The 27971-nt window shown below is 49.7% G+C and overlaps 1 protein-coding gene across 2 annotated transcripts in view; it reads left to right on the forward strand.

The window, feature by feature from the left end:
* The window catches only part of LOC138580193 (alpha-2-macroglobulin-like), a 149395-nt gene extending 127736 nt beyond the window's left edge, over nucleotides 1-21659 (forward strand). For both annotated transcript variants that reach the window (XM_069650530.1, XM_069650532.1), the window contains 2 exons: nucleotides 5905-5958; nucleotides 21383-21659. In XM_069650530.1, coding sequence (XP_069506631.1) covers nucleotides 5905-5958; nucleotides 21383-21387 — 59 coding nt within the window. In that variant the 3' untranslated portion in view covers nucleotides 21388-21659. The remainder of the gene's footprint in view (nucleotides 1-5904; nucleotides 5959-21382) is intronic.
* Nucleotides 21660-27971: the final 6312 nt, after the last annotated feature.

Consider the following 27971-nt stretch of genomic DNA (forward strand, 5'->3'; position numbering starts at 1 on the left):
CTCAGTAAAGGCTGAGAGTAGCTAAATTCTGCGCGAATAAGGGAGTAACAGTGAGATACGCCTGCTGCCAAGGCCACCTTGTTGCAAATTACATTCCATTCCCTGAACTGCAGTAACACCAGCACAGAAAATACTAATAATTCTTCATAAATGCAGACTAATTCAGAGCTGCAGAGCTCAGAAACACGGTCTTCAAACACATGGTCCAGCAGAGCTGATAGCCAAAACTAGCAGCTGGGAAAGAAGGACAGTCTCACGAGCCAGACAATAGCTTGCAACAAAGTTGGTACAGACAAAGCCAAATGCTGCATTGTGAGAACACGCACTCGCATAGGCATTGATGGTGCGCACACATTACAATGCAAACACATAGTTGTTCTTTTTAACTTTAAAAGGTACACATTGAGCTGAGAACATCTTGGATCTCAGCCCTGGGGCACCAGCTCTAGCCAATGGTATGATATGGTACAGTATGGTATTGTTTATTTATATAGGGCCTATACACAGGCAAGTGTTTCAAAGCGCTCGATCACAGTTCAGGGCCCTAGGGGTGGGTAGCCATGGGCACTAACCAATGACAAGACCTTCACAATGCAACACTATAGAAAACTAGATAATTGGGAACAAGCCAGGCCAGCCATCTGAGATGGGAGAAGTAATAACCTAGCAGAAATAGGGACCTCCATAGGTGGACTACCACACAACGCCCAATCAAAGGATGTGATGAGTTTCTGGAGAGAGGCCCAGGGTGTGATGTCAGTGTGATGCAGCTGTGTTACAAAACTGGCCTGCAAACCAGAATTCTCTGAAATTTGCCTGGATTTTTCCTCCGTATATTGATCCCTGTGGGTTTTGGCTGTAATAACCCACAATTTGAACTTGCTATCTGTCTGGACCTACGTTCTTTCTGGGAAAGGGAAGGAGATCAGCCCTCCATGAGTTCTGGGTTCGCAAACTCTTAGTTGCCCTCCAGCCTACCTGGGAGTTTTATCCTAAAACTATTCTTCCTCATTACATTCCTTATGCAATGACATATGCACCTCCTTGAGATAAGCACCACCCCTAAAGCCTAAACCTGCAATTAACCCCCCTCACCTGCTAGCAGGAGGGTTCAAAGGATTGGACACCTCTCAGAAATGTCTGTGTCCATATACCACAGCCATATTTGCCTAATCCTCTGGACAGGAAGGAAAATAGGAGGACTGTGACGAGGAAGACTTCAGCTAAGAAATCAAGACATCAGCTCATCCCCCCCTCTTCTTGGTCACATCTCTCACGGTTTGCGTTGTGCATGGACTGGGAGCCTCAATGCATCCCTTGACTTCCAGTACCTGTGAAGTGATGTGGGCCTCCTTACTGGTGGAAATTAAGGAGAGAGTCTTGGGTTGGTCACGAAAACCATAGTACAAACTGATGAACTTCATTATAAAAGAAACAAGGCAATATCTTTGACTTGTAATTGGTGAAACCAGAAGAGGTGACCTCAGGTAGTAGTAGTGGGTTGTTAACAAATGGCAACCCGGGTAAAGGAGCTCAGACTGACTCTAAGTGGAACAAGGAATACACAATAAAACCGATTTGTAATAAAAAGACTAAAATGCTAGCGCTAACCTGGCATTCTTGCCCATTAGTCATTGGTGACTTTAACCTCAAGACACTATAGATCAGGCAAAATACTTGAAGCTTAACACAATACAGAAGGATGGTGTACAAGGCTGTGTGCATGTACTCCTTTCTTCTTTACTGAGGCAAGGTACACAATGGGACTGTGAAGGCGCCGGAGCCTCGAGAAGGTCCCCTCAGATCATGCAGAGAGAGGGGAAGGGTCTTAGCTCCTGTAGGTTATCCACAGAACACTCCAGTACTAGACCCTGATTCTTGTGTCTTAGGGTTGGCTTGTTCTTTTGAATGCCTGCACTGCTGCAACCCCTTTGCAGGGTTCAAATAATGTCTACAGGTCATGCACGTGTGTCCAACCACATCCATCTAGCCATCATTGCATACACCTACAGAACCTCAACCAATTCTACCCACACACCACTCTGCACTCACCCGCTCTGCCCTTTCACCTCCCTGCACCCATCCCACGACTGTACCCACAAACGCACTGCACTCTACTTCATCTCACCCCACTCTACCCCAACCTATCCCACCCACTCTTCATCCACTTGCTGTACCTCACTCCACCACTCTTCCCCACTGCCCTACCCATGTCACACTTCACTCAATAAACCTACCAACCCCCACTACTCTGCCCTACCAACTTTATCTCTGCATATTCTAGACCACCTCACCCACTGTACCCCTATCTCAATCATCCCCGACACCCACTACCTCACCCACTCTCCCCCTCACTTATTCATCCCACTCTACCCCAGCCCACTCCATCTATACAATTCAACCCCACACTTTGTTGCTGTTACCCCATTCTACCTCCATCCCACTCTATCCTTACTCCCAGCATACTCCACTCCCATCACTCTATAACATTCAACTACACTACCCCACCATTCAACCCCCACAACCCAACAGCATGTCACTCTTCCAGCCAAGTTCCCCACACCACTAAACTGACCCACTGCACTATCACCTATTCCATTACATGCACACTACCCAATGTCACCCAACTCTACCCTCCTGCACTCTACCGCAACATACTCTCACTCTACCTTCCCTCCACCTCCCCCACCACCCACTGTAACCTCTATGCTACCCCACTCCACCACAACCTCTATCCTTGCCACTACCTCATTCTACCCTTCTGTGCACTGAAATATACCCTCCTTACCCTCTACAATTGCCCCACACTACTTTTCCTCACACTACCCAACTTACTCAACTCTACCCCAACCCACCCCTTTGTACCCTCACCCTCACCATTCTACCCATACCCCACTATAATGTTAACTGTCTCAACTACTACCCACTCGAACTGACCACACTTCTGTTCCCAACCACACTATTCTACCTCCACCCTGCCACTCTATTCCAGCATCCCTGCCCCACCTCACCCTACTTCCACCTTACACCACTCTACCTACACCTCACCCAACTCTATCTCACCTTACCCCACCCACTTTACACCACATATTTCCTCTTTCTCACACCCACAAACCCCACTACTCTATCATACCCCACACTCTATGCCACATCCCTTCCCCACCTGCTGCTGTACCCCACCTCACTATTCTAATCCCACCCTACTACTCTACCACACCAAACTACCTCATCTAACAATACAAAACATTCTCCCATCCATTATACCCTCAACCCACCCACACCCCTCTATCCAATCTCACCCTACCCACTGTAACCCCACTACTGTACCCCACTCTATGCCCGTACTCTATCCTGGCACTCTCTACACAAATATCCTATGATTTTCCACTGTTAGTTCTATGTTCTATGTGTCTACTGTCTGTCAACGCTCTAAGGCCTACGGGTGAGTTGGCGGTTAACAAAAATTGTATAGAATAGAACCCATCTACCTATTCTACCCACACTTCGTCCCACTAAATCCCATTGTATCTCACCCACTCTACCACCTCTCACCCCTCTCTACCCCACACGCTCTACCGTAATGCTCTTCCATAAATCATTATGCTACCCCACCTCATTACTCTACATCCAAGCCAACCAACTACCCCCTCTACCAAACCCACTATGCCGCCTACTCTACCACACCTCACCCCACCCACTCTTCCCCACTACTCTTCCCCACTACTCTTCTGAGCCCTGCTACACTATCCCACTCCTCTGACCCCACAATCCCACCCCTCTACCCAATAAAACTCTCTCCTTGACCACAACCACTCTGCTCCCACCCACTCTACCCCAACCACCCTAACCCGCCACTCACCCCACTATGCTACCTTACTCCACAACTCTTCTCCACTCTACTCACTCTCACTAGTTTAGCCCACCTGCTATTTATCTCACCACACACCATTCTATCTCCACCTCACCCCGTTCTGCCCCACCCACGCTTCTCTATTCAATGTAACCTCAACAACTCGACTCTACTTCTACTCCACTATAACACCACTCTTTCTACCTCTTCCTAAGCCCATCTACTCTACTCACCTTACCCCCTCAATACCCAGCACCACCCACTCTACTCCACCCAACTCTACACTCATTCCCACTCCACTCTAAAACCACCCACACTACCCCACCCCATTCTTCCCCTAGTACCCCACTTCATTCCACACTATCACCCATTCTACCCACTCCTTTACCTCAGTACTCTACCCCCACCCAACTACTTGCCCCATATCTCTATCCCACCCTGCTACTCTGCCAAACCATCCCATCCACATCTCTACCTCACCACTCTTCTCCAGCACTCTACTCCACCTCACTACCCAGCCCACTTATTGGCACTGCTTCTCTACCCCACCTCTCTACCCAGTAGCCTACCCCACATCTTAACTTCCACTACCCCACATACCCTACCCCACTATACTCCTACTCTACTACTTGCCCCAGATACTCTACCCAACTCAATTCTACACCACCCTCTTTGCTACCTCACCCCATCCTACCCACTTCACTCTATCCCATCCACTCTAGTCCTACCCCATACTCTATCCCTACCCCCACCCAATTCTACCTCAACCCCAACCCCATGGTCTAGCTCACCCCACTCTACCCATGACCCAGCATTCATCCGCCTTCTCTATGCACACCACACATATCCGTGGCCTCACCCCAGTCCATTCCACCCCAGTCTAACCCAGTCACCCATCTACCCCACAACACCATCCTCACATCACCCTACTACATCCGTGCCAATAATCTACAACACCCCACTCGAACCCTCACACTCTAACCCATCCCACTCTACTCCCACCTCATCTCACTTTACTATTATCTAATCTTCTCCACTGCACCCCACTCCACCCCATTCTACCCCATCCGCTCACTATTCCACCACACTCTACTTCTGTGCCAACTCTCCCTACCTCTCTCCCATTCTACACCCCCCACCCAAGGTCTCCCTTCACTGTCCCCACCCACCCCTTCCTAATCTCTCTATGCTCCCACTCACCATTTCCCACTCAACCACACTTCCTCAGCTCTAACTCCCACACCCACCATCTGCACCTAAACACTATTCAACCCCATCAACACAATCTAATGCCACCCACCCCAACTCATCCCACCCCACTCAAACCCCACTGATCACACTCCCAATTTCACCATTGCCCAATTTATGTCACCTTACCAGACCTACCATTGCCCTCCCTCCCTACATCATCCCTGCGTACCTGCACCCACACATTTTAGCTCACTACTGCCTACCCCACACCTCCCGTAATCTCACTCCTAGCTTCCCACACTCACCCATGCCTACCCTGCACACCCCTGCCTAGTGCCTTCCACATTACCTCTAGAATCACCAATCTTACTATTTGCTTACTCATAACATTAATAGTACACATAGTAAAAACATTTCCGTATACTGCAGTGGAGAAAAGTCTTTCTACTATGTCTATTACTAATGTTGTGTGTCTGCATACACTAACTTGCAGACATGTTTGGAATGACTTGGTAAACAAGACCTACATATTTACTGCATTCTAACCTATGAATATAAAATGCAACCAAAAACGCTGCATGCTAAAACTATTGGTTTTGCCAATGCTTATTTTTTGTTTTGCCATGAGCACTATGCTTTTTCATGGTATTTGTCGTTGATCAGGTTCTTGGACAAAATGTTGTAATGTGACTCAGCATACGTGAGGTGAGAATGAAAATTAATGTTCTTAGGGTATGCTTGCACATTGTAGAGGATGAGGGTGCTTGGGGAATTCTTTGGGGACCCACTGTAATTCCAAAGTACTGCAATTGTCCTATTCATATTTTTTGCTCTGTCTTGATGTTTTTCTGTTGTATTTACAGCTGCTTCTGCAATGAAGCGTTACAGCACTGCTTGCCGCCAGCCACCGAGTGCAGGTAATCGAAAGCTTGCCATGTAGCCATGAAACGCGACCACTACCACACCTCTTGCCATATAGCCCATACGGTGGTTGTAAAGACTGGAGGGGGTATCTCTACTCCTGCTCTCTATATGGAAGAGGAGAGGCACAGAGGACCTTAGCCAAGATTCTCTATTTGGTGAAACGTGGGTGAGCAATCAAGGCCTACCTCTCAGGAGGTGATGCAGGATGGTTCTTAAGTACAGTGTAGTCCCCAAGCACCCACAAAGGAATGTCCACACACTGTATTAGTGAAAACACAGTTCTTTATATAATTAAGGTTCAAGGTTATATACACAATCACAATAACTCACTTTGTGCTCAGTTAATCTAAAATGGCAAATAAATACAGAGTTCTACGTGATACCACAATCACTATCAGCTTTCATTAAAGTGCACAACTGTACTTTGGTCAAATGTCACACAGATCCATTAATAAACAGAACCAACAATAGACATAGGAGGAAACGCAGTTGGTTAGAACAATAGACAGAATACTGGCCCCTACCACTGGACACAGCTCTGTGTAGATATCCCCCCACCTGGGCAACCTGTAAATAAAGATATAATACAAGCCCAGTCCATATATTGTTCAATATGAGTCTTATTTTCTTCTAAATAGTTCTACCACCCCAATGTACCTGGAATAGCAGAGTTTGACGTCGGGTCATTATTGGATCCTTATTAAGTGGCTCCCTTTAAGGCAGGAGCCACGGATCATCGAGATCCCACGAAGAAAAGGGTAAACAAAAGCGATGAGGCAGCAGCTTGTTTCCTAGCGGTGCTCATCGACGATCGGTCATGGACGTCCTGCGAAGAAGAGGCATGTGGTGCAAGTCGGCGACAATAGATTGTTGCTGCAAAGAGTCTATGAAGAACTTTGGCCCAGCAAGGGCATCGTGTCATCAGTGTCTCTGCGTTCTTCAGGTGGCAGGAAACCCACCGGCGGATCTCCTCGGCACGTTGGTGGCCTCAACTTTCTCTGACGGGACAAAGCGGTCGATGTTGCAGGTGAGAGATTCCTTGGATTCAAAGTATCTTACTCAATGGGAGCGTTGCAGCCCCAGTCGTCGGGGGTTCGGTGTCAAGCGGTTCGCGCTTTGGGGCAACATAGCTTCAACGGGCCTCCAGCGGTTATAGCAAACCTGCGAACCCTAGGTCAAAAACTGTCGACAGCTGTCAGGTGCTTCTCTTCGTTCTCTGTTCGGCGATCCCCGTCTCCGGTTGACAGTCTTTCGTAGGCAGGCTTCCAGGGCACTTCGGCGAAGGTTAGCGGTCTGCATGATGTTCCCTCATAGCTCGGGGAGAGGTCTACTTACCAGGTCCTCTCTTAGTCAGTTCTTGGAGACACGACAACTCTTAGATCAAAAAAAGTAGAGCAACAGCAATTCTTCTCTTGCAGCTGGGCTTCAAGGTTAACCATCAAGTATCAACTTCAGCTTCTGAACGAATTCTAGCAGTGAGAGGCCCCCAGATATACTGTTCTGGCTCACATTTATTCTGCTGGGTCACACTCAGGCAACCAATCACTCAGAAGGGCATTCAGGCAGTCAGGCAGCCAATCAGGCGCACAGTGGATTCAGGCCATTTTCCTCCCTCTCAGACACCCACAACAAGGAATGTGTATTGGGACAAGTACCCAGCCATTCAGCACTACGCGCTGCATTCATACCAGTTTCGGGCAGGGCTGTCTCAGTCTTTGTGTCACATACCAGAAACTAGACATCCACAACAAGAAGTGCATATTGGTGTCATGACTCCTTGGAAGCTATGGAGCCGATGGAAGGGCTGATTCCGTACCTCCACCAGCGGTCTAGTCTCCCACGCACTGCTGTGCCGTCATGACGCACATAAATGGGCGTCTCACGCGGTGCTCATTGCGTTGCAACCTTGCTTTTCCGGCCTGGTTCGTACGCTCGTCCTCCTCTTAGACCACCCCTCACAGTGTATTCCTGCTTGCTTCCTCTTGTCAGTCCTCAGTGATTTTCCTCTCTACTCTCAGCCCGCGATCCCTTTGAGTGCTTCCTCCTCTCCTCTGTTTCTTCCGCTCTGTTGCATTTCCCTTCCCGGTGGGGCTTACCTTTTCTATTGTATGCGCCATTCCCTCTGCTGTCTCCTGCAGACCTCTTCCTCATTTCCTCGGATACAGAATCATTCCAACAGCGCTCAGGATACGCACGCTACCCCGATTCCTGCAGTGTCTTCTGGGAATTGAAGTCCTCTTATCAACTCCAACGGAACGCCTTCAGCCTCGACATCAGTAGTGCTATACATCCAAGCACACCAGGGTTTTTCAGCCACGCTTTTCCCTGGTTTTGGGGGCGGACTCCCGGAGGGCCCCCTCTGCCTTGCTGTCTACCAGTAGGCAGGGTGGCTTCCGGTGGAGCTCGTCCCAATCTCAACAGGAAAGGACGAGACCTCTGGAGGGAAAGAAGAGCCATTGACACAGACGGTTCCTCAGAAGAACTCAGCACAGGTGAGGAGGAGGGAACCAAGGAGGGTACTTGTCAAGCTACCAATACTTCATCGCATGACAGTTTGCAACGCCCAAGAATGGCTAGCTTAGAGCAGTATCAAGAACTGGTTAATGCCATACAGGGGATAACTGCTGAGCTCCAAACCATGAGGGTAGAAAACACCGCCCTTAAGGCTGACAATGCCGCTCTGAGACAACTAATGATTCGGAGAGAAGAGGTTCGGGAAGATCTGCCACCCATCTGCCACCAAGGTAAGGACCTTGTGGGAAGTATGAGGGGAACCCCAAGAAGATTAAGGAATTCCTCGACGCCTGCAGGGTATACTTTACTTTTCGCCCAAAGATGTATGAATTCGACAAGGCAAAGGTTGGCTTCCTTGTCTCAAACCTTGGGGGTAACGCTCTAGCATGGGCCACCCCGTTGGTTACAGAAACTGATCCTATCCTGAATGACTACAATGCCTTTGTATTACGATTCAGAGAACGCTTTGAAAGGACCGAGACATTGTACGCGTCTTATGAAAACATACTAGACCTCAAACAGGGTCTTGTTGATGTACAAACCTATGCCTCAAACTTCCAGACGATAGCTTGGGAGACAGGATGGCCTGACTCAGTTAAACAGACTCTCTTTCGGAGAGGGCTACATGAAGATTTGAAGGACAAACTCTCTCGAGTAGCAAGACCCACCTCCTTCCAAGAACTAGTCGCTCTGGCCCTCCAGATGGAATTTCGAATTTCAGAGAGAAGAGCAGAAAGAAGGAAGACCAGACCCAATCCGCCTTCTACACCATCCTCCTACTCACCAGCCGCTCCAGACAGATCTCTTCTCCAGACTGAAGAGCCCATGCAAATCGGCGCAGCAAGGGGTCCTCTTACCGCAGCAGGAAGAAAGAGACGAAAAGACCGGAGCTTGTGCATGTATTGCGGTTCTGAGAAGCACCTCCTTAGGGACTGTCCGGAAGTACCTCCCCGAAGGTCGGGAAACGAAAGACCCCGACCCTGAGCAGGGAGACGGAAGGGGCTTCTCTTGCTAATCCCTGTTTTACAAGTGCGCCTATACCATGTACCCCCTCAAACCAGCTAATGGTCCTAAAGATTGTTCTGGAATGGACCCCAACCCAAGCAGTTGAGTGTCTAGCAATGCTTGACTGTGGTGCAGCTGGGAACTTTATGGACGACCAATGGGCCAGTAGATACGCCATTCCTAGGAGAGAAAAACCTCAACCCATACCCGTAGAAGGAGTGGATGGCACCCCTTTGTCTTCCGGTCTTATCCATCAAGAAACCGCGGAAATCACGGTTAAGATGAAGACTCACCATGAAACCGTGATCTTTGATCTGATAAAAGCTGCCCACTTTCCGGTGATACTCGGGATACCCTGGTTGAGAAAGCACAATCCGGGGATCGACTGGGTAACTAACATTATAGAGTTCAGGTCAGACCTTTGTTTGCAGTCCTGTTTGAAGGAGGAAGGGCAACAATCACATCAGGGTGACACAGTGCCAGCGAGGAGTATTAACTCCATCCCCGTTACCTATCGGGAATATACCGACATCTTTGCAGATACTCTTCCCAGACCCCTTCCTCCACATCGAGCCGAGGACTGTAAAATCGATCTCATACCTAATGCTGTGGTTCCATTTGGGAGAATGTATCCCTTATCCCTCCCGGAGAAGGAAGCATTAAGAGACTACCTAGCCAGCAATCTACAGAATGGCTTGATACAAGAATCAACTTCCTCGGCTGGAGCTTCTCTGTTCTTTATTCCAAAAAGGGGAACCAAGGAACTCAGACCTTGTATTGACTACAGGGGCCTAAATAGCCAAACCATACGAGATCGATACCCTATGCCTCTAATTAAGGAGATCATGGAAGCAGTACAAGGTGCAAAATGGTTTACCAAATTAGACCTTAGAGGAGCCTATCATCTCCTACGAATCCAACAAGGGGACGAATGGAAGACCGCCTTTCGTACTCCATTAGGTCATTTCGAGTACAAGGTAATGCCCTTTGGGTTGGTTAACGCGCCAGCCCAGTTCCAAAGATTTATGGACAAGATCTTTAGTGATCTTCTGTTTAAATCCACGGTAGTTTACTTGGATGACATCCTGGTTTACTCTCATACTTTAGAACAACATCGTCTACACGTAAGAGAAGTGCTCAAGAGACTCCGAGGCCACCACCTATTAGTCAAGCCAGAGAAATGTTTTTTTGAGGTTGCTACAGTTTCATACCTGGGCTTTATTCTGTCAGAAGACCGCATCGAGATGGACCCTCACAAGACTACATCTATCAACAATTGGCCTGTCCCAGCTCAGTCAAGGACATCCAGAGGTTCCTGGGGCTGACAAATTTCTATCGAAAATTCATCACGGGCTTTTCCAACACAGTCCTACCTATCACAGCTTTCCTTAAGAAGGGGATGAAGTTCCTTTGGACGCCAGAAGCAGATTCCGCCTTTCATCAGCTCAAACAAGCATTCACCTCTGCACCCATCCTCAGACAGCCTGATCAGTCTCAACCCTTTATCGTAGAAGCCAACGCCTCTCAAGGGGCTATCGGAGCAGCCCTACTACAAAGGAAGGAGGATCAACTCGAACATCCCATTGCCTATTATTCCAGAACACTTACCTCCAGTGAAAGAAACTATTCAGTGATCGAAAAGGAGCTGTTAGCTATTAAACAGGCATGTGAGGAGTGGCGCCATTTGTTGCAAGGAGCGAAATACCCGTTTCAAGTTCGAACAGACCACAGGAACCTAAGTGTTCTGCAACAGATGGAATGCAGGAACTCTCGCCATGCTCGTTGGGCTTATTATTTCTCCCAATTTGATTTCATACTCAAGTATCTTCCGGGTAGAGACAATCACTTAGCTGATGCTCTCTCCCGCAGCCACCAAGAAGGATCAGGGAATCACCCTGAACAGGAACGGCTGCTCAACGGGAAGAGATTCATAGGAACTGTTAATAAATATCTACAACAGGTTCTTGAAGCCCAAAGAACCACCTCTCTTCGTAGAGACCCCTCTCTAACCTACAAAGGAGAATACTTGTATAAAAACGACTTGCTTTACCTACCCACCCAAGATCTCCAGAACCAAGCCCTTTCGTGGTGCCATGATCTGCCCATGGCTGGTCACAAGGGCCGTGCTGCTACACTGGAACTACTGAAGAGGAGTTTCTGGTGGCCCAAGATGAATCAGGATGTTGTGGAGTACGTCTCTTCCTGTCCCACATGCGCTCAAGGCAAACACAGTTCGGCTAAACCATTGGGGCTCCTACAACAGGATGAACCACCTGCTGGACCTTGGCAACATATTTCTATGGATTTCATCGTGGAGTTACCCAGATCGGGAGGAAGTTCTGCTATCATGGTAGTGGTCGACTCCTTCAGTAAGCTGGCGCATTTCATTCCTCTTCAAGGCACTCCTTCTGCCACTACCACAGCAGACGTGTTCTTAAAGGGAATAGTCTGTCTCCATGGTCTGCCCGCCTCAATTGTGTCTGATAGAGGAACACAGTTTACCTCCAAGTTCTGGACAGTATTGTGTAAACAGTTACAGATTCAGAGAGCATTGTCTTCTGGCTTTCACCCGGAAACAAACGGACAGACCGAACGAACGCCTCAACGCTACACTTGAACAGTTTCTGAGATGCTACTGCAACCAGACTCAGGATAACTGGAGTCATCTCTTATCGGTTGCAGAATTCTCATATAACAACACCAAGCATACTGCAATCGGTATGAGTCCCTTCAAATGTACATATGGGTACGAACCCAAACACATCCCATTTCCCACCGTTCAACCCACTAATGTCCCTACCATAGACCTACTACTAGACACTCTCAAACAAACCCACAGGTCAGCTCAAGAAATCCTGTTAGCCAGTCGTCAGACTTACAAGAGATGGGCTGACAAGAACAGGAGACCTAATCCTGATTGGCAGAAAGGAAGCAAGGTCTGGTTGTCCACGAAATATCTCCCCCGGAGAGTCCACCGAGGTAAATTCACTCAGAGATATATCGGACCTTTTTCCATACAACAACAGATCAATCCTGTGGCCTTTCGGCTAAACCTCCCGCACTCTCTTCGGAGAATACATCCAGTGTTCCATACCTCGCTTCTTAAGGAATACAAACCTGATCCATTCTTGAGAACCTCCAGGAGAAAAATACCCAGTGTGGATGATGACACCCAAGAGTATGAGGTTTCGCGCATTCTGGACTCTCGTTACAAACACGGAGTCCTACAATACCTCATACTGTGGAAAGGATACCCTTGGACGGAAAGAACTTGGGAACCAGCCAAAAATCTACATGCCACCAGGCTCCTACGCATATTCCACAGACACCATCCAGGCAAGCCTGGAGGACGGTCTTGGCGAAGGGGTTATACTGTCATGACGCGCGCTCCTTGGAAGCTATGGAGCCGATGGAAGGGCTGATACCGTACCTCCACCAGCGGTCTAGTCTCCCACGCACTGCTGTGCCGTCATGACGCACATAAATGGGCGTCTCACGCGGTGCTCATTGCGTTGCAACCTTGCTTTTCCGGCCTGGTTCGTACGCTCGTCCTCCTCTTAGACCACCCCTCACAGTGTATTCCTGCTTGCTTCCTCTTGTCAGTCCTCAGTGATTTCCCTCTCTACTCTCAGCCCGCGATCCCTTTGAGTGCTTCCTCCTCTCCTCTGTTTCTTCCGCTCTGTTGCATTTCCCTTCCCGGTGGGGCTTACCTTTTCTATTGTATGCGCCATTCCCTCGGCTGTCTCCTGCAGACCTCTTCCTCATTTCCTCGGATACAGAATCATTCCAACAGCGCTCAGGATACGCACGCTACCCCGATTCCTGCAGTGTCTTCTGGGAATTGAAGTCCTCTTATCAACTCCAACGGAACGCCTTCAGCCTCGACATCAGTAGTGCTATACATCCAAGCACACCAGGGTTTTTCAGCCACGCTTTTCCCTGGTTTTGGGGGCGGACTCCCGGAGGGCCCCCTCTGCCTTGCTGTCTACCAGTAGGCAGGGTGGCTTCCGGTGGAGCTCGTCCCAATCTCAACAGGAAAGGACGAGACCTCTGGAGGGAAAGAAGAGCCATTGACACAGACGGTTCCTCAGAAGAACTCAGCACAGGTGAGGAGGAGGGAACCAAGGAGGGTACTTGTCAAGCTACCAATACTTCATCGCATGACAATTGGACACACACTCCATTCACCCAGGTCCCACCCCAATGGTGTACCCATAACATCCAGTTACTGGGAAGGCTCCTGCCAGTCAGGGGAAGGGACAGAGTCAGGGATTCCCAGGAGTTTGGGAATACAAGATAACAGGCAATAGAAAGCCAGAGGCCACAGGGGCCATCTTGTCTCCTATCAGGACTCAACTGATTCCAATGGCATGGCCTGGGTATCCCAAAATGGAGGCGACTTAGAGCACCTGTCAAATTCAGCATGGAGCTGCCACCAGCCCATACCCTGCTCTGTTGGCCACATACAGGTGCCCACAAACATACACTAGGAGTACAGGGTTGTACTCCCACCCAAGGGTGCCATAGGGTATCCCAAGAGTCTGTTCACCAAACTAAAAAGAGAGAGCTGCACCGCCAGGAGTCCCACATGAACTCCTGTGCAGAAAACACGACAGAACACATGATAAAAAGCAAGAAAGGACAAGAATACAGAGGCCCTGTCCCTCCGATGCATTTCCAGCATCACAGTGGTTAAACCATTAAGAAGTAAACATGTTGTAGAGCTTGTAAGCACTGTTGGGGACATGCAGGAAATCTGAAACACAACATATGTCTTCTGCAACTGTGCAGACTGCCAGAGCCAGACTGATGCCTAGTGGCCAGAGCCTGGCACAGATTGCCATCTGGGAGAGACGTTGCAGTCTACCCAGCTCTTACCAGTCTTACAACGCTTGCTGTGGGAGAGAACAGACAGATGGTGCCCCCCCTCCCAGTGACACCTTCTGGGCAGAATATGCTATTGACAGAAGTAAGGTACAGAAGTGGGGTTTCATTTGACCTTGAGGGTGGGAGGTGTCCAGTATAATTGTTCAGTCATGACATGCAGCTGATGACACAGGATCAGTAATGAAGCCTGATCAAATGGATGGTGTTCCCAATTTTGGGTGTCAAGTGTGTGGGGGGACAGTAGAATGGTGGGGTATAGTATGGAGGTGGTGGGGTAAACTGGTGGGGTAAATAAGTGGGGTGGGTACAGAGGGTAAGGAGACGGAGGATAGCAATGGGGTAGGGTAGAGAATTTTAGTGGTGTAGTGTAGTGGGCTGGTGGGTAAAGAAGTGGTGTTGTGGGGTAAAGGATTGGGGAAGGGTGGTGGAGTAGAGAGGTAGGGTGGGCTAGAGAAGTGGGGTATAATGGGTGGAGTAAAGTGGTGTGAGGTGGGGTAGAGTGGTGGGTCAGAGTGGGATAGAGTGGTGTGAGGTGTGGTTGAGTGCAGTGGTGTTAGATTAGTGGAGTGGTGTAGCGTAGTGTGGTAGAGTGAGTGGAGTGGGATACACTGGTGAAGTGGGATTAGAAGGGGTCGATACAGTAGTGAGATAGGATGAAGTGGGTCAGGATAGATTAGTGATATGGGTTCGAATGGTGTGTAATGTGGTAGGCTAGAATAATGAATGGTGTACTCACAATGGAGTACTGAGTGATGTACAGTGGGTGGTGTAGACACGGTAGGTTAGTGGGGGAAGGTGGTGGGGTTTGATAGAGTACTGGGGTTGAGTGTATTAGTGCGGTGGGGTAGAGTGGGTGGGTTAGGCTGAGAGATTGCAGATTGATGTGGGGAAATATGGTGTCATTTGGGGATATTGAGGGAATAGGGTAGTGGGGTAGAGTTGTGCCGTAGAGTGGTATGTTGTATAGTAGGTTGAAGTTGAGTATTGGGGATACAGAGGTCGGGTGTAGAACAGGTGGGGTGGATTGAGTGGGTGAGAGTGAGATAGAGTGCAGTGAGGTGGAGGTGGGAAAGAGTAGTTTGAGTTGGGGATAAAGAGGGTGGGGTGGATGAGAAAGGTGCAGTAGAGTAGTGGTTTAGAGTTGTGATGACGAGTAGTGTGGAAGGGTTGCACAGTGGTGGGGTGAGGTGGGAGTATAGGGCATGGGAATAGAGTGGGTGAGGTAGAATAGTGGCGTATGGGGGTAGAGCAAAGTGGGTGGTAGATTGGCTAATGATAAAAGGACAGTTAGGTGCAGTAGAGTAGTGGAGTGGAATAGTAGCATGCTGCAGTAGAGAACCGTGGTAGAGTAGTGAATGAGTAATAGTTGTGGGGTAGACTAGTAATGTGGGGTGTGGTCGGTATAGGTAAACAGGGGTGACGTGGGGGTAAAGTGGGTTGGTTAGGGTGAGAGTGAGGAGAAGTGTGGATAGAGTGGGTTGAAGTGCGTGGGAAAGAGTAGTGGGGTGGGGTAGAATATTGGAATGTTGCTGAGTAGTAGAGTGAGGTTAAAGTGGGGTATGAGTAGAGCTGGATGGAGTAGGGAACCCACACAGGGGGGCGGGTTGGAGATGAGTGAGGTGGGTGGAGATATGCAGGTTTGAGAATTTGTGTGGTTAGGGGTAGAGTTGGATAGGAGTGGAGTGGCTAAGATTTGTGTGGTACCATGGGTGGTGGGTCGGTGTGGAGTTGGGGTATAGTGGCGTAAAGTGGGCTAGAGAGGATGGGGATCGAGTGGCACAGTGGAGAGAGTAGTCGGGTGGAGTAGAGGGGTAAAGAAGGGTGGGGTGAGGTTAGACAGGGGTTGGGGAAAAGTGGGGTGAAGTAGGGTGGGGTGTGGGATAGTGCTTCCATTTAAATGACAAATGCCATGACCATAACTAAGAACATTAAGCATTCATTAGAAATGTAAAGCCACAGTAGGACCTGCAGAGCCGAGTCTGATTGGCTGACGGGGAGCTGGGGGAAAGTTGATGTCTCCAGGGCCTCACATGGGCTAGTGGGAGAGTGGTGGCAGGGCCTCGCTCCACAATACACTTACTAGGCATGTGACACCTGGTGCATGCTGGGTGTTCATCGGCATTGGACACTGGGCGACCGGCTGGACAGACTGCCCAAGGCTAGTGCCAGTATAGGCAATGATAGCTAGGGTAGCAGGGTAGATGGTGCCAGGGGGGCCATCGAGGGGCTTAACCACCACACCGATGTCAGACACATTTTACCACAGGAACTGTGCCCTGGTCCCAAGCGGTGTAGTGGTTATCATCTAGGGGTTGTGAGTAGTGGTGGTACCAGCTCCTGCAGAAAGATCAGGAAAGAGGCATGGCTCACACCAGGAGGCTGGTCAAGCTCGAGGCACTCTGCATTGTACTTCTATGACGGGATGGGGGATCATTATTCAGATGGGAGACCCCTCCCCCGTCCCTTGGTGCTCCAGATGGAATTTCCTATCTCCAGAATCAATCCAGTTTATCCAAACTCTTGGGTAAACTGCTCGTAGGGTCTTTCCTTTTGCTAGTCTGCATTGATTTTGGAGATATAAAGGACAGCCTACCCATTTCTGGGTGGGCCATCCTTGAAGCAATGCATGTGCACACTGTATGCATGCCAACTACTGACAGCCATCATCTGGACGCCAGCTCGCCCCAGACCACAGACTGGTCATTTCCAAGCCTTCACCCGAACCCCTCATCGTATCTCAACCATGCAAAGCCCCCAAAAGGCACCTGTGCTTTTCTTATCACGTCCATGTGTTTAAACAAAGTTATGCTCCGCTCCACGAACTTTAAAAGCGGGCATCCAATGATCTATCATCGTGCACCCTCAGCCATCAGGCTTGTTCCCTTTCCTCCTCCTTCCAACCTCCTGCCATTGCAACTCACCTCCTTGTGAAGTAGTTTCAAAATATCCGTAAACTCCCCACACCCAATCTTTTCTTTCATGGCCTCCGGCCCCAATGGTTTCACCGTTTCCCTGTAAGGCAGCTTTATATCTTTTGACGTCACTGCACCTTATCTGCCTCCACTGCCTTACTCCCCTCGCAGGGGTACTCCAGCCCCCCTGCTCCTTTAACCTTATCTCCTTTCTCCTTCGTGCATTTCAACCTGGATACCTCCTCCCTGCTGATACCCCCCCCCCGCAGCTGGATGACCCCCACACAGTCTGGGCCTAATCTCAGGCAAACTTCAGAACCCGGAATCCTTCCACCATATTTGACCACAGGAGTCTGTCTGCATGGGGGACCCATATGATGCTACACTCGCACCTGTTGCATGGCACCCCTGTGAGGGGCCATGGTACGTTCCATGGAGGGATGTGGTCACATGGTTACCCATGTGACCAACCTAATAAAAGGTCCGAGCCGCTTCCGGCTCGGCAGTCACGAGTGAACCTGACTCCGCGTGGTGTGTTGTGTTGGTGCCTGGGGGGTGCCTCGCCACGTGCGCTGGGCCCAAGGTCGGGGCCCAGCTGGAGGACGGTGCCCCTGCCGGGCAACGCCGTCCCTGTGGGTCCCCCAACCATGTGAGGCGGGTTGGGGTGCGACCCCGGCCTGGGTGCCCCCAGAGCCGGGGCCGCGGTGGCCAGGTGGACCTGGCCACGTGTGTGGAGCTCCGGTGTCCCGGAGCGGGTGGGACGAACCCCCACCCTTCATCAAGCGGCGTGATCGCCGCACGGCAGCGTGTGTCGTCGGGTGCTGCCCGACACGAATATGGGGCTGCCCGGTGGACCGGGACAGCCCCCAACAATGGCGACGAAGGTGGGATCCCGTGTGCCCCCCCCCCCCCTAGAAGTTTTGAGGCGGGCCCATCTCCAACGGGGCCCGCGCCCGAGCAATGGCGTGGCGGGCCCGACACCAGCTGGGACCGCGAAAAAGGAAGATGGCGGCGTTGGCCGCGAGTGGAGGAGGGTCTCTCCCCACCGGCGTCCGCAGGAGTAGGGATGCCGGTTTTCCAGCCCCCGAGGGGGAGGGAGTGCCCGCGGCGGTGGCCGCATGGAGGAGGCTGCCTCTTCCCCTGTGTGGGACAGGGTCTGCGGTGCGAGCCGCTAAGGAGTCAGCTGGGAAGGGGGGCCGCCGTACAGCTGAGGCGGCCCCAAACGCGGCGGCGGTGACCGCGTGGGTTCCCCCCTCCTTCTTTGACGGGGGACTGCCCGCGGTTTCGGCCGCCATGAATAAAAGCACCAGGGCGTCGGCCACAGTGAGGAGGCGACGCCACGCCCGCGATCTGCGGGCCGAAATGTGAGCGGCGAGGGACGCCACATGAAGAAGGCGGGCCCATCACCAGCTGGGCCCGCAAGGAAAACATGGAGAGGTGAGCGGCCCCTCCCCCAGCATGCCAGCTGGCCGCCCACCACCGCGCGGCTGCCCCATCGACCAGCGGTAGAGGGAGACATGAGGCGGGCCCAAAACCAGATGGGCCCGCGGAAAAAAAAAATGTGTGTTGCAGGCCCGAATTCAACTGGGCCTGCAAAAGGAACGAAGGAGGCGGGCCCAGCACCAGCTGGGCTCGCAAGCACAATAGAGTGCTCGCCCCGAGGAGCGGGCGGAGAGCTGCCTGCCCCCCCACCCGCAGGCCGCGGCAAACATCGCCGCCGAAAAAAAAATAAGGCAGCGGGCCCAACACCAGCTGGGCTCGCAAGGAAGCTGCCCGCCCCGTGTGGGGTGATCCTGCGGCGTCGCAGCACCGTGAGGGGAGCTGTCTGCCCCCCCAACTGGAGGGAAGCATGCGGCAGTGCCCTTCAAGAGCATGGGCCTGCCGTGCAAAGAAAAGGGGAAACGAGGATGCAGGCCCCCAGGCCCCGGCAAGGAGGAACAGGGTTTTCTGCCACCCTGCCACGATCTCCTCTCCGTGCAAGTGGACTTAGCCGATGTGGCCCCTGGGCCTCCCCAGGTGCGGCTTTGCCGGTGTTTTGTGTAATTGTGTAGTAACTGTCCTAAATGAGCTCTGGTGAGGGTGCGAGCTGGTTTCCGGTGACTCCATACGGAAGGTGGACCTCATGAGTGACATTCCCCCGGAAGACTGTGAGCCGGCAGACATGGACTTGCTTAAAATGGTCCAGTTAGTGGGCAATGTTGTGTGGTGCCCACCTTCAGGCTCCGAGTGCTTTATGTGGTGCCAGTAGCCCTCACTGGTGCCGTTTAGTGACATGAGAGCCACTCACCCAGGTTAATAAAGGGTGTGTAAAGTAGTCGAGTGGCTCCAGTAGTAGTAGTGGTAGTCGTGGTGGAATTTTGGAGTTTTTGCATTGTGTTATGAAAAAGGAGGAGTGTTGCATGGCACCCCTGTGAGGGGCCATGGTACGTTCCATGGAGGGATGTGGTCACATGGTTACCCATGTGACCAACCTAATAAAAGGTCCGAGCCGCTTCCGGCTCGGCAGTCACGAGTGAACCTGACTCCGCGTGGTGTGTTGTGTTGGTGCCTGGGGGGTGCCTCGCCACGTGCGCTGGGCCCAAGGTCGGGGCCCAGCTGGAGGACGGTGCCCCTGCCGGGCAACGCCGTCCGGACGGTGCCCCTGCCGGGCAACGCCGTCCCTGTGGGTCCCCCAACCATGTGAGGCGGGTTGGGGTGCGACCCCGGCCTGGGTGCCCCCAGAGCCGGGGCCGCGGTGGCCAGGTGGACCTGGCCACGTGTGTGGAGCTCCGGTGTCCCGGAGCGGGTGGGACGAACCCCCACCCTTCATCAAGCGGCGTGATCGCCGCACGGCAGCGTGTGTCGTCGGGTGCTGCCCGACACGAATATGGGGCTGCCCGGTGGACCGGGACAGCCCCCAACAGCACCCATATACCATAAGGGTCTCTACTTAAACATGTCTCTACAAGTCAATGATTTTAGAACGCTCTATAGGGCATAGTAATGCCACTTCAGGGGTTCCCACCACATTTCAGTATAAGGCGCATGCCAAACGCTGACTACTGTGTGTGCTTTGCGGTCAGTTTACAGTCCTCAGTCCCATTGATGGCAGATAGGATTGGAGGTGACGATGCAGTGCAACTTCAGGAGGCACCCAGATAACGGGGCAGCATCCTCCTTCCTCCCCCTCTGGCTAAGGGGGAGGAGTTAGGGGGCAAAATCCCGGGAAGCAGGGAAACGAGCCCAGGAAAGGGCAGGAGGGGCGAGAAGCCTGCCAAATGGACGGCAATGCCTGTGAAAAAGAAACAAAGGAGGTGGGAGTGCCTGGGGGGATTATAAACAGCCGGCGGACTGGCAGTGTTAATTTCGCAGCCAGAGGACGCGGACAAGAAGAAGGAGAAAGCAATTTTTCCTCCCACCCACCCTACATATTGACGGCAGAAGTACAAGGCTTTGCCGTTGCAGTCGCAGAACGGCGAGGCAGTGTTTTTTTGCAACCAGTGTCACTATAGAGACTGCTAACAAGGGTTTTCACTCTTCTCACGATCAGCGCCCCTTTGAGGCCTAAGGGGCAAGGGTACTGGAGGTAACGATGTTGGCCCGGCTTCCCCCGGCAAAACGGCACTCCTCCTGCCGAGGGACACCTGCAAGGGCAGGTGGGGTTCGGACAAGAATGGTTGGGGTAGCTTCGGCCTAGTGTGGACTGGAAAGGGGGCAGCAAGGTTTGGGCACGTAACACTCAGCTGGTTGCTGCACCTTCAGAACTATTTTCACAAAGTTTGGTTTGCAGTGATTTGAAGCATGTAGTTATTAGAAATGTTGTGAAAATAAAATCTGCCGCCTTTTATGCCAACAAAGAAAAATGTCTCATTCTACACCTTTTTCCAGAAGGGGGGCAAGGGTAGCGAATGTAATAAGCAGGTATGTTGGTATTAGTATGGACAAATGCCGAAGTTATAAATAGGGGAGCCTGCACAATATCACACTTGTGGTTATTTCCAAGGCCACATGATTAACTTGTGACTTTGTCGCCTCTTCTCCCCCTTGGACAGTGCTAGAAATGTGAATTGTTAGGTTTATTCTATTCCTTACATTTTTCTTTGTGTTTTTTTTTATCCAGCCTGACTTCATACAAGACTACAAGCTGAGCAACTGGAGCGGGAAGAAGCAGGGTTGGAGCTGTGCGAAAAATGAGAGCCCACGCCCCCATCCACCTCCTTCATCTGTACTCTTTGTCTCCCCATTCCTGCTGGCACATGGATCACTCGCTTAGACCAGTCTTGATTGGCCATTCGGGCCTTGTGTTTGAGTAATCGCAAGAACGCTGCATGATTAGCCTAGCGCTGTTAGTCGTCCTCGCTTTCACTACAAATAAACTTTCTTCATTATCTGCAAAATCGTGTGGATTATTTGGCTTGGACATGTGCTAGTGGTGGGTGGAAGTGGGCAGTGCTCACCTCACTGCACTTAACCTTTTGCAAACATATCAAAATGTCCTGTTTTATTCGGGAGATGGTAGTCCAGTCCTACTTTGAACTTTGTAGGCCTCGATGTCCTTGTTATAAACCCAGATATAGAATTTGTATAATGCAAAGTTAAAACCGGGACTGAACTAGCATCTCCCGAATGGAACGGGGCATGCTGGCATATGTGCATTTAGGGATGGGGCTATGGAGATTCTGGGGTTTCTGGGGGTATGCAGGGTGCAGCTCAGGGCTTTATGTGGGATGCCAAATCAAGGTGGGGCCCAAATAAGGCACAACACAATAGAAGTGTGCAGGGACTAAGACGTGTCCGTTACAGCCTAGCGTCAGTCCCCCAGGCACCCTCCAGGGATCTGTCGCAGGATATTCTCTAGACCCTCCACACACTGGTGTCAAAGATTAAGAAGAGGCTGCAGATGGCACCGCCTGTGACTCCACCAGCGGGGCCCCCATTGACGCCCAGGTGACTGACCCCCGCCGAAAGAAGAGGAAGAGGCACCCTCTGCCTGCATTACAGCCATCGCTACCTTCAATCCCCTGGGAGACGGGAAAGGACACAGCTACGACAGACACCCACCGACAAGGGCTTCTCCACCAGACGAGGTGGGATCCTTAAGAGCCTGAAGCATCTAAGGAATCTTTACGAGACGTGTGGCCTATGAAAGTAAAGGAGCGGCCTAACAGACATGTTAAAGTTTCAGAGTTTTCGTACATGTCATGAAAGAGATCAAAATCTATTCACAAAGGTGTGTTATATTGAATCGAATTAATGGCCAGGCACACATGGAGTAAATAAAGTATATATAAAAATCAAATCAAATGAAAATAGGCGAATGCAGGTTCCGGTCCCTCAGTTCCTTTTGTAAGAAATCCCTAATTCTTAGTTATTAACTACTTTTATTCAATTGTTGTAATAGCAAGACTTAGAGTACTACAGAACTAATAATCGAAGTTGAATTGTAAGAAATGGATTATGTGATTCTAAATAAAGGGTGATCTTTTCCATCCAGTCCTGCTGCACTTTCAACGATATCTGCCTCAATGCCAGCAAGGCTGAGATCCTTCCTATTGGGACCCCTGCTCCCTCCTTCTTCCCCTTACTTTGACCATCCTCTATGGGCTCCCTCCCTTCTTCATCTGAAGCCAGAAACCTTGTAGTCATCTATGACTCCTCCCTCTCCTTCCTCCCTCACATTCAGAACATTGCTAAGAAGTCCCACTTTCAACTCTTCCTTATCAAAGGAATTCTCCCTTATCTCACTTTCCCCCAGAAGCTCAAAGTTACCCGAGCTCTGGTTCTCTCTATGCTTGACTACTGCAATAGCCTTCTCTTGAATCTACCCTATTCCCTCTACGACTCCTCCAGCTAATCTAGAATAAGGCAGCAAGACTTATCCTTGGCCTAAAGCCCAGAAACTCCATCTCTCCTGCCTTAAAACTCTTCACTGGCTCCTATTTGCTGCACTTATTAAATTCAAATCCCTCTGCATCATCCATAAGGCTGTCTGGGGCCAGGGACCACTCTATCTGCAACTTTCTCTCACTAATCACTCTCCCGTTGACCTCTACCTTCCTCTTGTACCAACTCTCTGTGTGTAAAGCGTTTTGCTAAACAGAGGCCCGGGGGCCTATCTCTTTCCTCAGCTGGCTCCCTCTTATGGAACAACCTCCCCCTTCCTCTTCATCTTGAGCCAGATCTCCTCAAATTGCGGAAGCATCTCAAGACTTTCCTTTTCCCTCCGCTGCTAATCTTATAGACACTGTTATTGGTGACCCGGGCCCTTATGTGTCCTTCTGGGCCATGGCCTCCCACACCCAATCGTCTCAGCCTCTGCTTACACACAGCACTTGCCTTGGCACCCACTGACCTATGCTACTGTAGGCCTGCACTTAACTACTCATTGCAGCTCAACGCTCCCTAGCACTTACTACACTGAGCACTTACATCTGCTGCTCACCCACAAGCACAGGCACTCCAGCACTTAACCTCCATGCCCTCCTCCCTCTTCTCTCTCTGCACTTGCACGGTCTTAATGCTCACAAGGCCAAGTAGGCCTGTCTTTATCCTCCAATATATACATTGTTTTCAATCCGATGTTCCCTCCCTGTTGCCCTATGGGGGTTTTGAAACACAATTCACTTGTTGTATAAGCACCTAACAAATGGACAATAAATAAATATATAGTGACACCCACTGGTCAAGGTCATTATTGTCGCTTATCATATTTTCATTTACGTTTACCTAGCTCTCTGGGAAATTAGATTGGCCAGCTCCTCAGATCACGAGAAAATATCAGACCCTGCTGGGGCTGAGCGCTGGCTCCCATCCCACTTAGAAGCCCAGTACAGCCATTACATGATTTGCAAAAAGTCGAAGCTGCCAATGTACTGTTGGGAATTTGATCAGCGTTTAAGAGACTTTGGGAGGTTGTGAATAAACAAAATGTCTATTGATGGGTCCGAAGACCTCAAAGTAAAGTACAAAGATGTAATCTTCTCCTGAAGAACCACCTGAGAGATCATTTTTACATGCTGCCTGACACCAAAGCTAAAGTGATTGCAGTGTCTCAAATGTCTTGGCTTCTGGTGTTCTGCCACCTTTGGCATTGCTCCGAAAGCCTGCCCTTATTACTTTTAGGTTGGGAGGTTTATTATTAAACCCCAATGAAACGTGGGTGTGCTTAAATGGTTCCTGAGATATCTGCTTATTCAGCATATGCAACAATTAATACAGACTCAAATAAGGGGTTTGGATGAGTACGCGGCTTACCTTTCGTTATTGAAGCTGAAGGCGCAGTCGGTATTCTGCAGAAGGTGGTAAGGCAGACACAGATTACAGCACAGCAGATGCATGGGATATCCATAAGTGAATGCCATGATTACTAACTGGTATCCTTCATTACAATGAGTCCTACTCTTCCTCATCACATTACTTATCTCTAGATGCACCTCGAGATGAGCACCACCCCGAAAGCCTAGACATGCAATGGACCCTCCCTGCTAGCAGGAGGGTTCAAAGGATTGGACACCTCACAGAAATGCCATATTTGCCTAATCCTCTGGACAGGAAGGAAAATAGAGGGACTGTGACGAGGAATATTTCAGCTAAGAGATTAAAGCATCAGCTCTTTGCCCCTCTTCTTCGTCACAGTTCTTCCACAATGAGGATGTCTCTAGCATGGATAAAGGCTACAATGAATGCTTCAAAGGGATATCGGAATGCTTTGTCCCAGTGGGTACATACAACAAAGTGACTGCCTTGACATGAGATAGTCTCCAAAACAGCATGAACAAAAGAACACCCATGAGTGCCCTCATCAAACTTATGATGGGTAATGAAAAAGCCCTTGACTTTCCAGTAAACATCTGAATTCTCTTCAGTTGTGTTGCACCTGTTGAGGCATACACCATGGGGAGAAGTAATCTAATCCACCAATTGTGGGTTTCTTACCATTGCTGCCAGGACCAAAAACACAAACAGTGAGCCACAAAGCCCGACCTATTCAGTTCTATATGGTGTCGCAGCGGGACTCAAGAACACGCCACCTTTCAAAGACGGTTCAAGGGTTTTCATTAAGATAATTGTGAAGGGCTCACTAAGGGCTGTCGCTCTCTCTCATCTCTCCTTGGTGGTTGCTTCCCTAGCCCAAGTGTCTCTCAACCCCAGGATGGTCACTATAAACTAATAATTGCTACTGTCTAACAACCTACTGGCTGGTTGTGATGACCAAACGCCCTTTTTTCTCTCTCGCTCTCTGAGAAAATAATGAGGTGAATCTTAACCCAGGTTTAACACAATGGTAAAAGAATAGGTGCCTTCCAGGCAGACCTTTCTCACTTATTCCTTGCCTTGGATGCTCTTGTTTTCTTGCCCTGATGTTCTGTCCTTCCTTTCCCTTCCTTCTCCTCTCCTCCCTTCCTTCCTTCCACTCTTCTTCGTCTCCCCTCTCTCTCACTCTTCCCTCCTGTCCCTCCAGTGTTCTCTTTCTCCACACTACTATGCTCCCCTCTCAACAATGCTTCCCTCCCTTCTCCACACTACTACTAAACGACATTCCTCCAAAATCTTCTCCCACAGCCACCCTCCTTTCACTCTGTCACCTTCCCATCCACTCTCATTCACCTCCTAATCTCATTTGGATAGACCTAACTCCCCTTGCATGCACACACCCAAGTGCCACTTTCTCCCACCAACCAATACCTTGCCTTGCACATGCTTTCAACAATTCTCCTCTGTGCTGCTCTGCAGTTGCTTGGTGTTTTGGTCCTCTCCTGTTTATACCTCTCCCAAACAACCCACACCTTCCTGTTGTAAAGGTAGACTTAGGGCCCCTACTAGACCCAGAGGAAATAGTCCTAGCCCAAACAAGACTCAATAACGAAGTAGACAGAGTGCAAGGCAAACCCAGCTTTATCATCATCCAAATAGAACAGGGACAGCACACAAGCATTCAAGTGTCGTCGCTCTCGATGTGGTACTACAAAACAATGGTTTACATACTACAAACGCATCATCAAAGGTTGTGATAACATAAAAGTCTACTGGGATGGGGATTGGTTAAGGAGTTTAGCTACGTATAGGTTCTATAGGAGTTAAACATTTCATTGGGTTACAAGTATCTGCTTGCTCCACCTGGAACTACCCCTATAAAGATAAAAGTAAAAATATATCCTCTCTACAATAATTGATTGGTTGGCGTACCACTTTGGGCTGCCTGACTCTGGGGATTCTGATAGGTTGGCACTCTTCTTACCGACCTTGGAGACTTAACAAATTGTCAGGATATGAGCCAGGTGGGGTGTGCAGGAATAGAGGTCCACGACCGTTCCCTGTTCAATTAAAAGTTTCCATCCCTCATTCCTTTTCTGTGAGAATGGACAATATCTTTCTAATTGACCTTGTAGGCCAGCTTGATGCTGGGTGTACTTTAAGGGACTCTTTGCAGGTATTCCATCTAAGTTAGCTTCTAATGAATAGCCAGTGTTCTCCAGGTATGGATCATGAGCTCCATTGATTCTCTCCCACATATAACCCACCTTTCACCTTCATATCATAGCGGGGAAAGTATCTGCGCTGAACCTGAATTGTTTTCATGGACTCAGAGAATACTACTGAACCTCTTGAACAGCCTCAGATTGCAAGCAAGCAAATGCAATGTTATCAATTAAAGCAGTATAAATAAGTCACAATAAATGCCTACCATCATAGGTGACACTGAATACATTCACAATGCAAGTAGTTTAATTTGTAATGACGGGATTTCTGTAAGATAAGGAATAATATGAACCCTCCTGAGAGGGATAATATTTAGAAAAAACTCAGAGTATGATCACATGGTTATAAGCACAGTTAAAATACAGCAGCTTACATCAACTTAGATCATGAGGTAAAACGTAGGCTTATATGATAAAATAGAGTGAAAAGTCCAGGTAGAACACAAAAAAATGCAGTAGTAATGTCTCCGTTCAGATTCTATAAGTATGTTTAGGTAAGGAGACGATGTGCCTTAGTTAGTTGGTCTGGAGGGAAAATGAATGGTTTCGTGGAGCCTCTTCACGGCTGGTAGTAATATATATTTGCAGGTATCCTCTGGTCACAGGTACTGGAATATCTGAATACTGTGAGTCGCCTCGGTGACTGCAAAAATGAACAGCCTTTAAACTGAAATTCCTATTGGAATTGAGTAGGTAGATGGACAATCACTGTTGGATTCATATGTTTAAATTGAGGTTGAGACCAAGCGTTTAGCTCCATTATCTGTCAGCTCTGTCAGCCTTTTGTGGCGCAGGAGTTTCTGGACATTTTGCTTCATAGGTACATGTCTTAGAAACAGCAACCCCATCATGAGCCCTCTATGTGGCAAAACAGGAACTTAAGGGGCTCTTATCTGCCTGTCAAGTGTACATGTGGAGATTGCTCTGGTAATTACACAAGCTAGGTGTCTCTGCTTTCCCTATCCCCACATGTACTTCAAAATATGCAACTGTGGCTCATACTCAACCATTCCCCAGGCAACATATTCCTCTCATGATAATGCAGGAAGAAAGTCTCACGAGAGGTAGAATACATCTCAGTGCTGTATAAACACTGAGATTTCCTACCTCATGAAAAAAACAGATATGTGGTGGGGTCTGGCTTCCCATATCTGCTGTTCTCCTAATTCTGGCTCAACAAGAGATCCAAGGGTTATCACTCACACTGGTGATGCATTGTAGATGCTCGCC

The sequence above is a fragment of the Ambystoma mexicanum genome, chromosome 3p, assembly GCF_040938575.1.
Source record: "Ambystoma mexicanum isolate Mex_15411 chromosome 3p, UKY_AmexF1_1, whole genome shotgun sequence".
NCBI classification, from domain to species: domain Eukaryota; kingdom Metazoa; phylum Chordata; class Amphibia; order Caudata; family Ambystomatidae; genus Ambystoma; species Ambystoma mexicanum.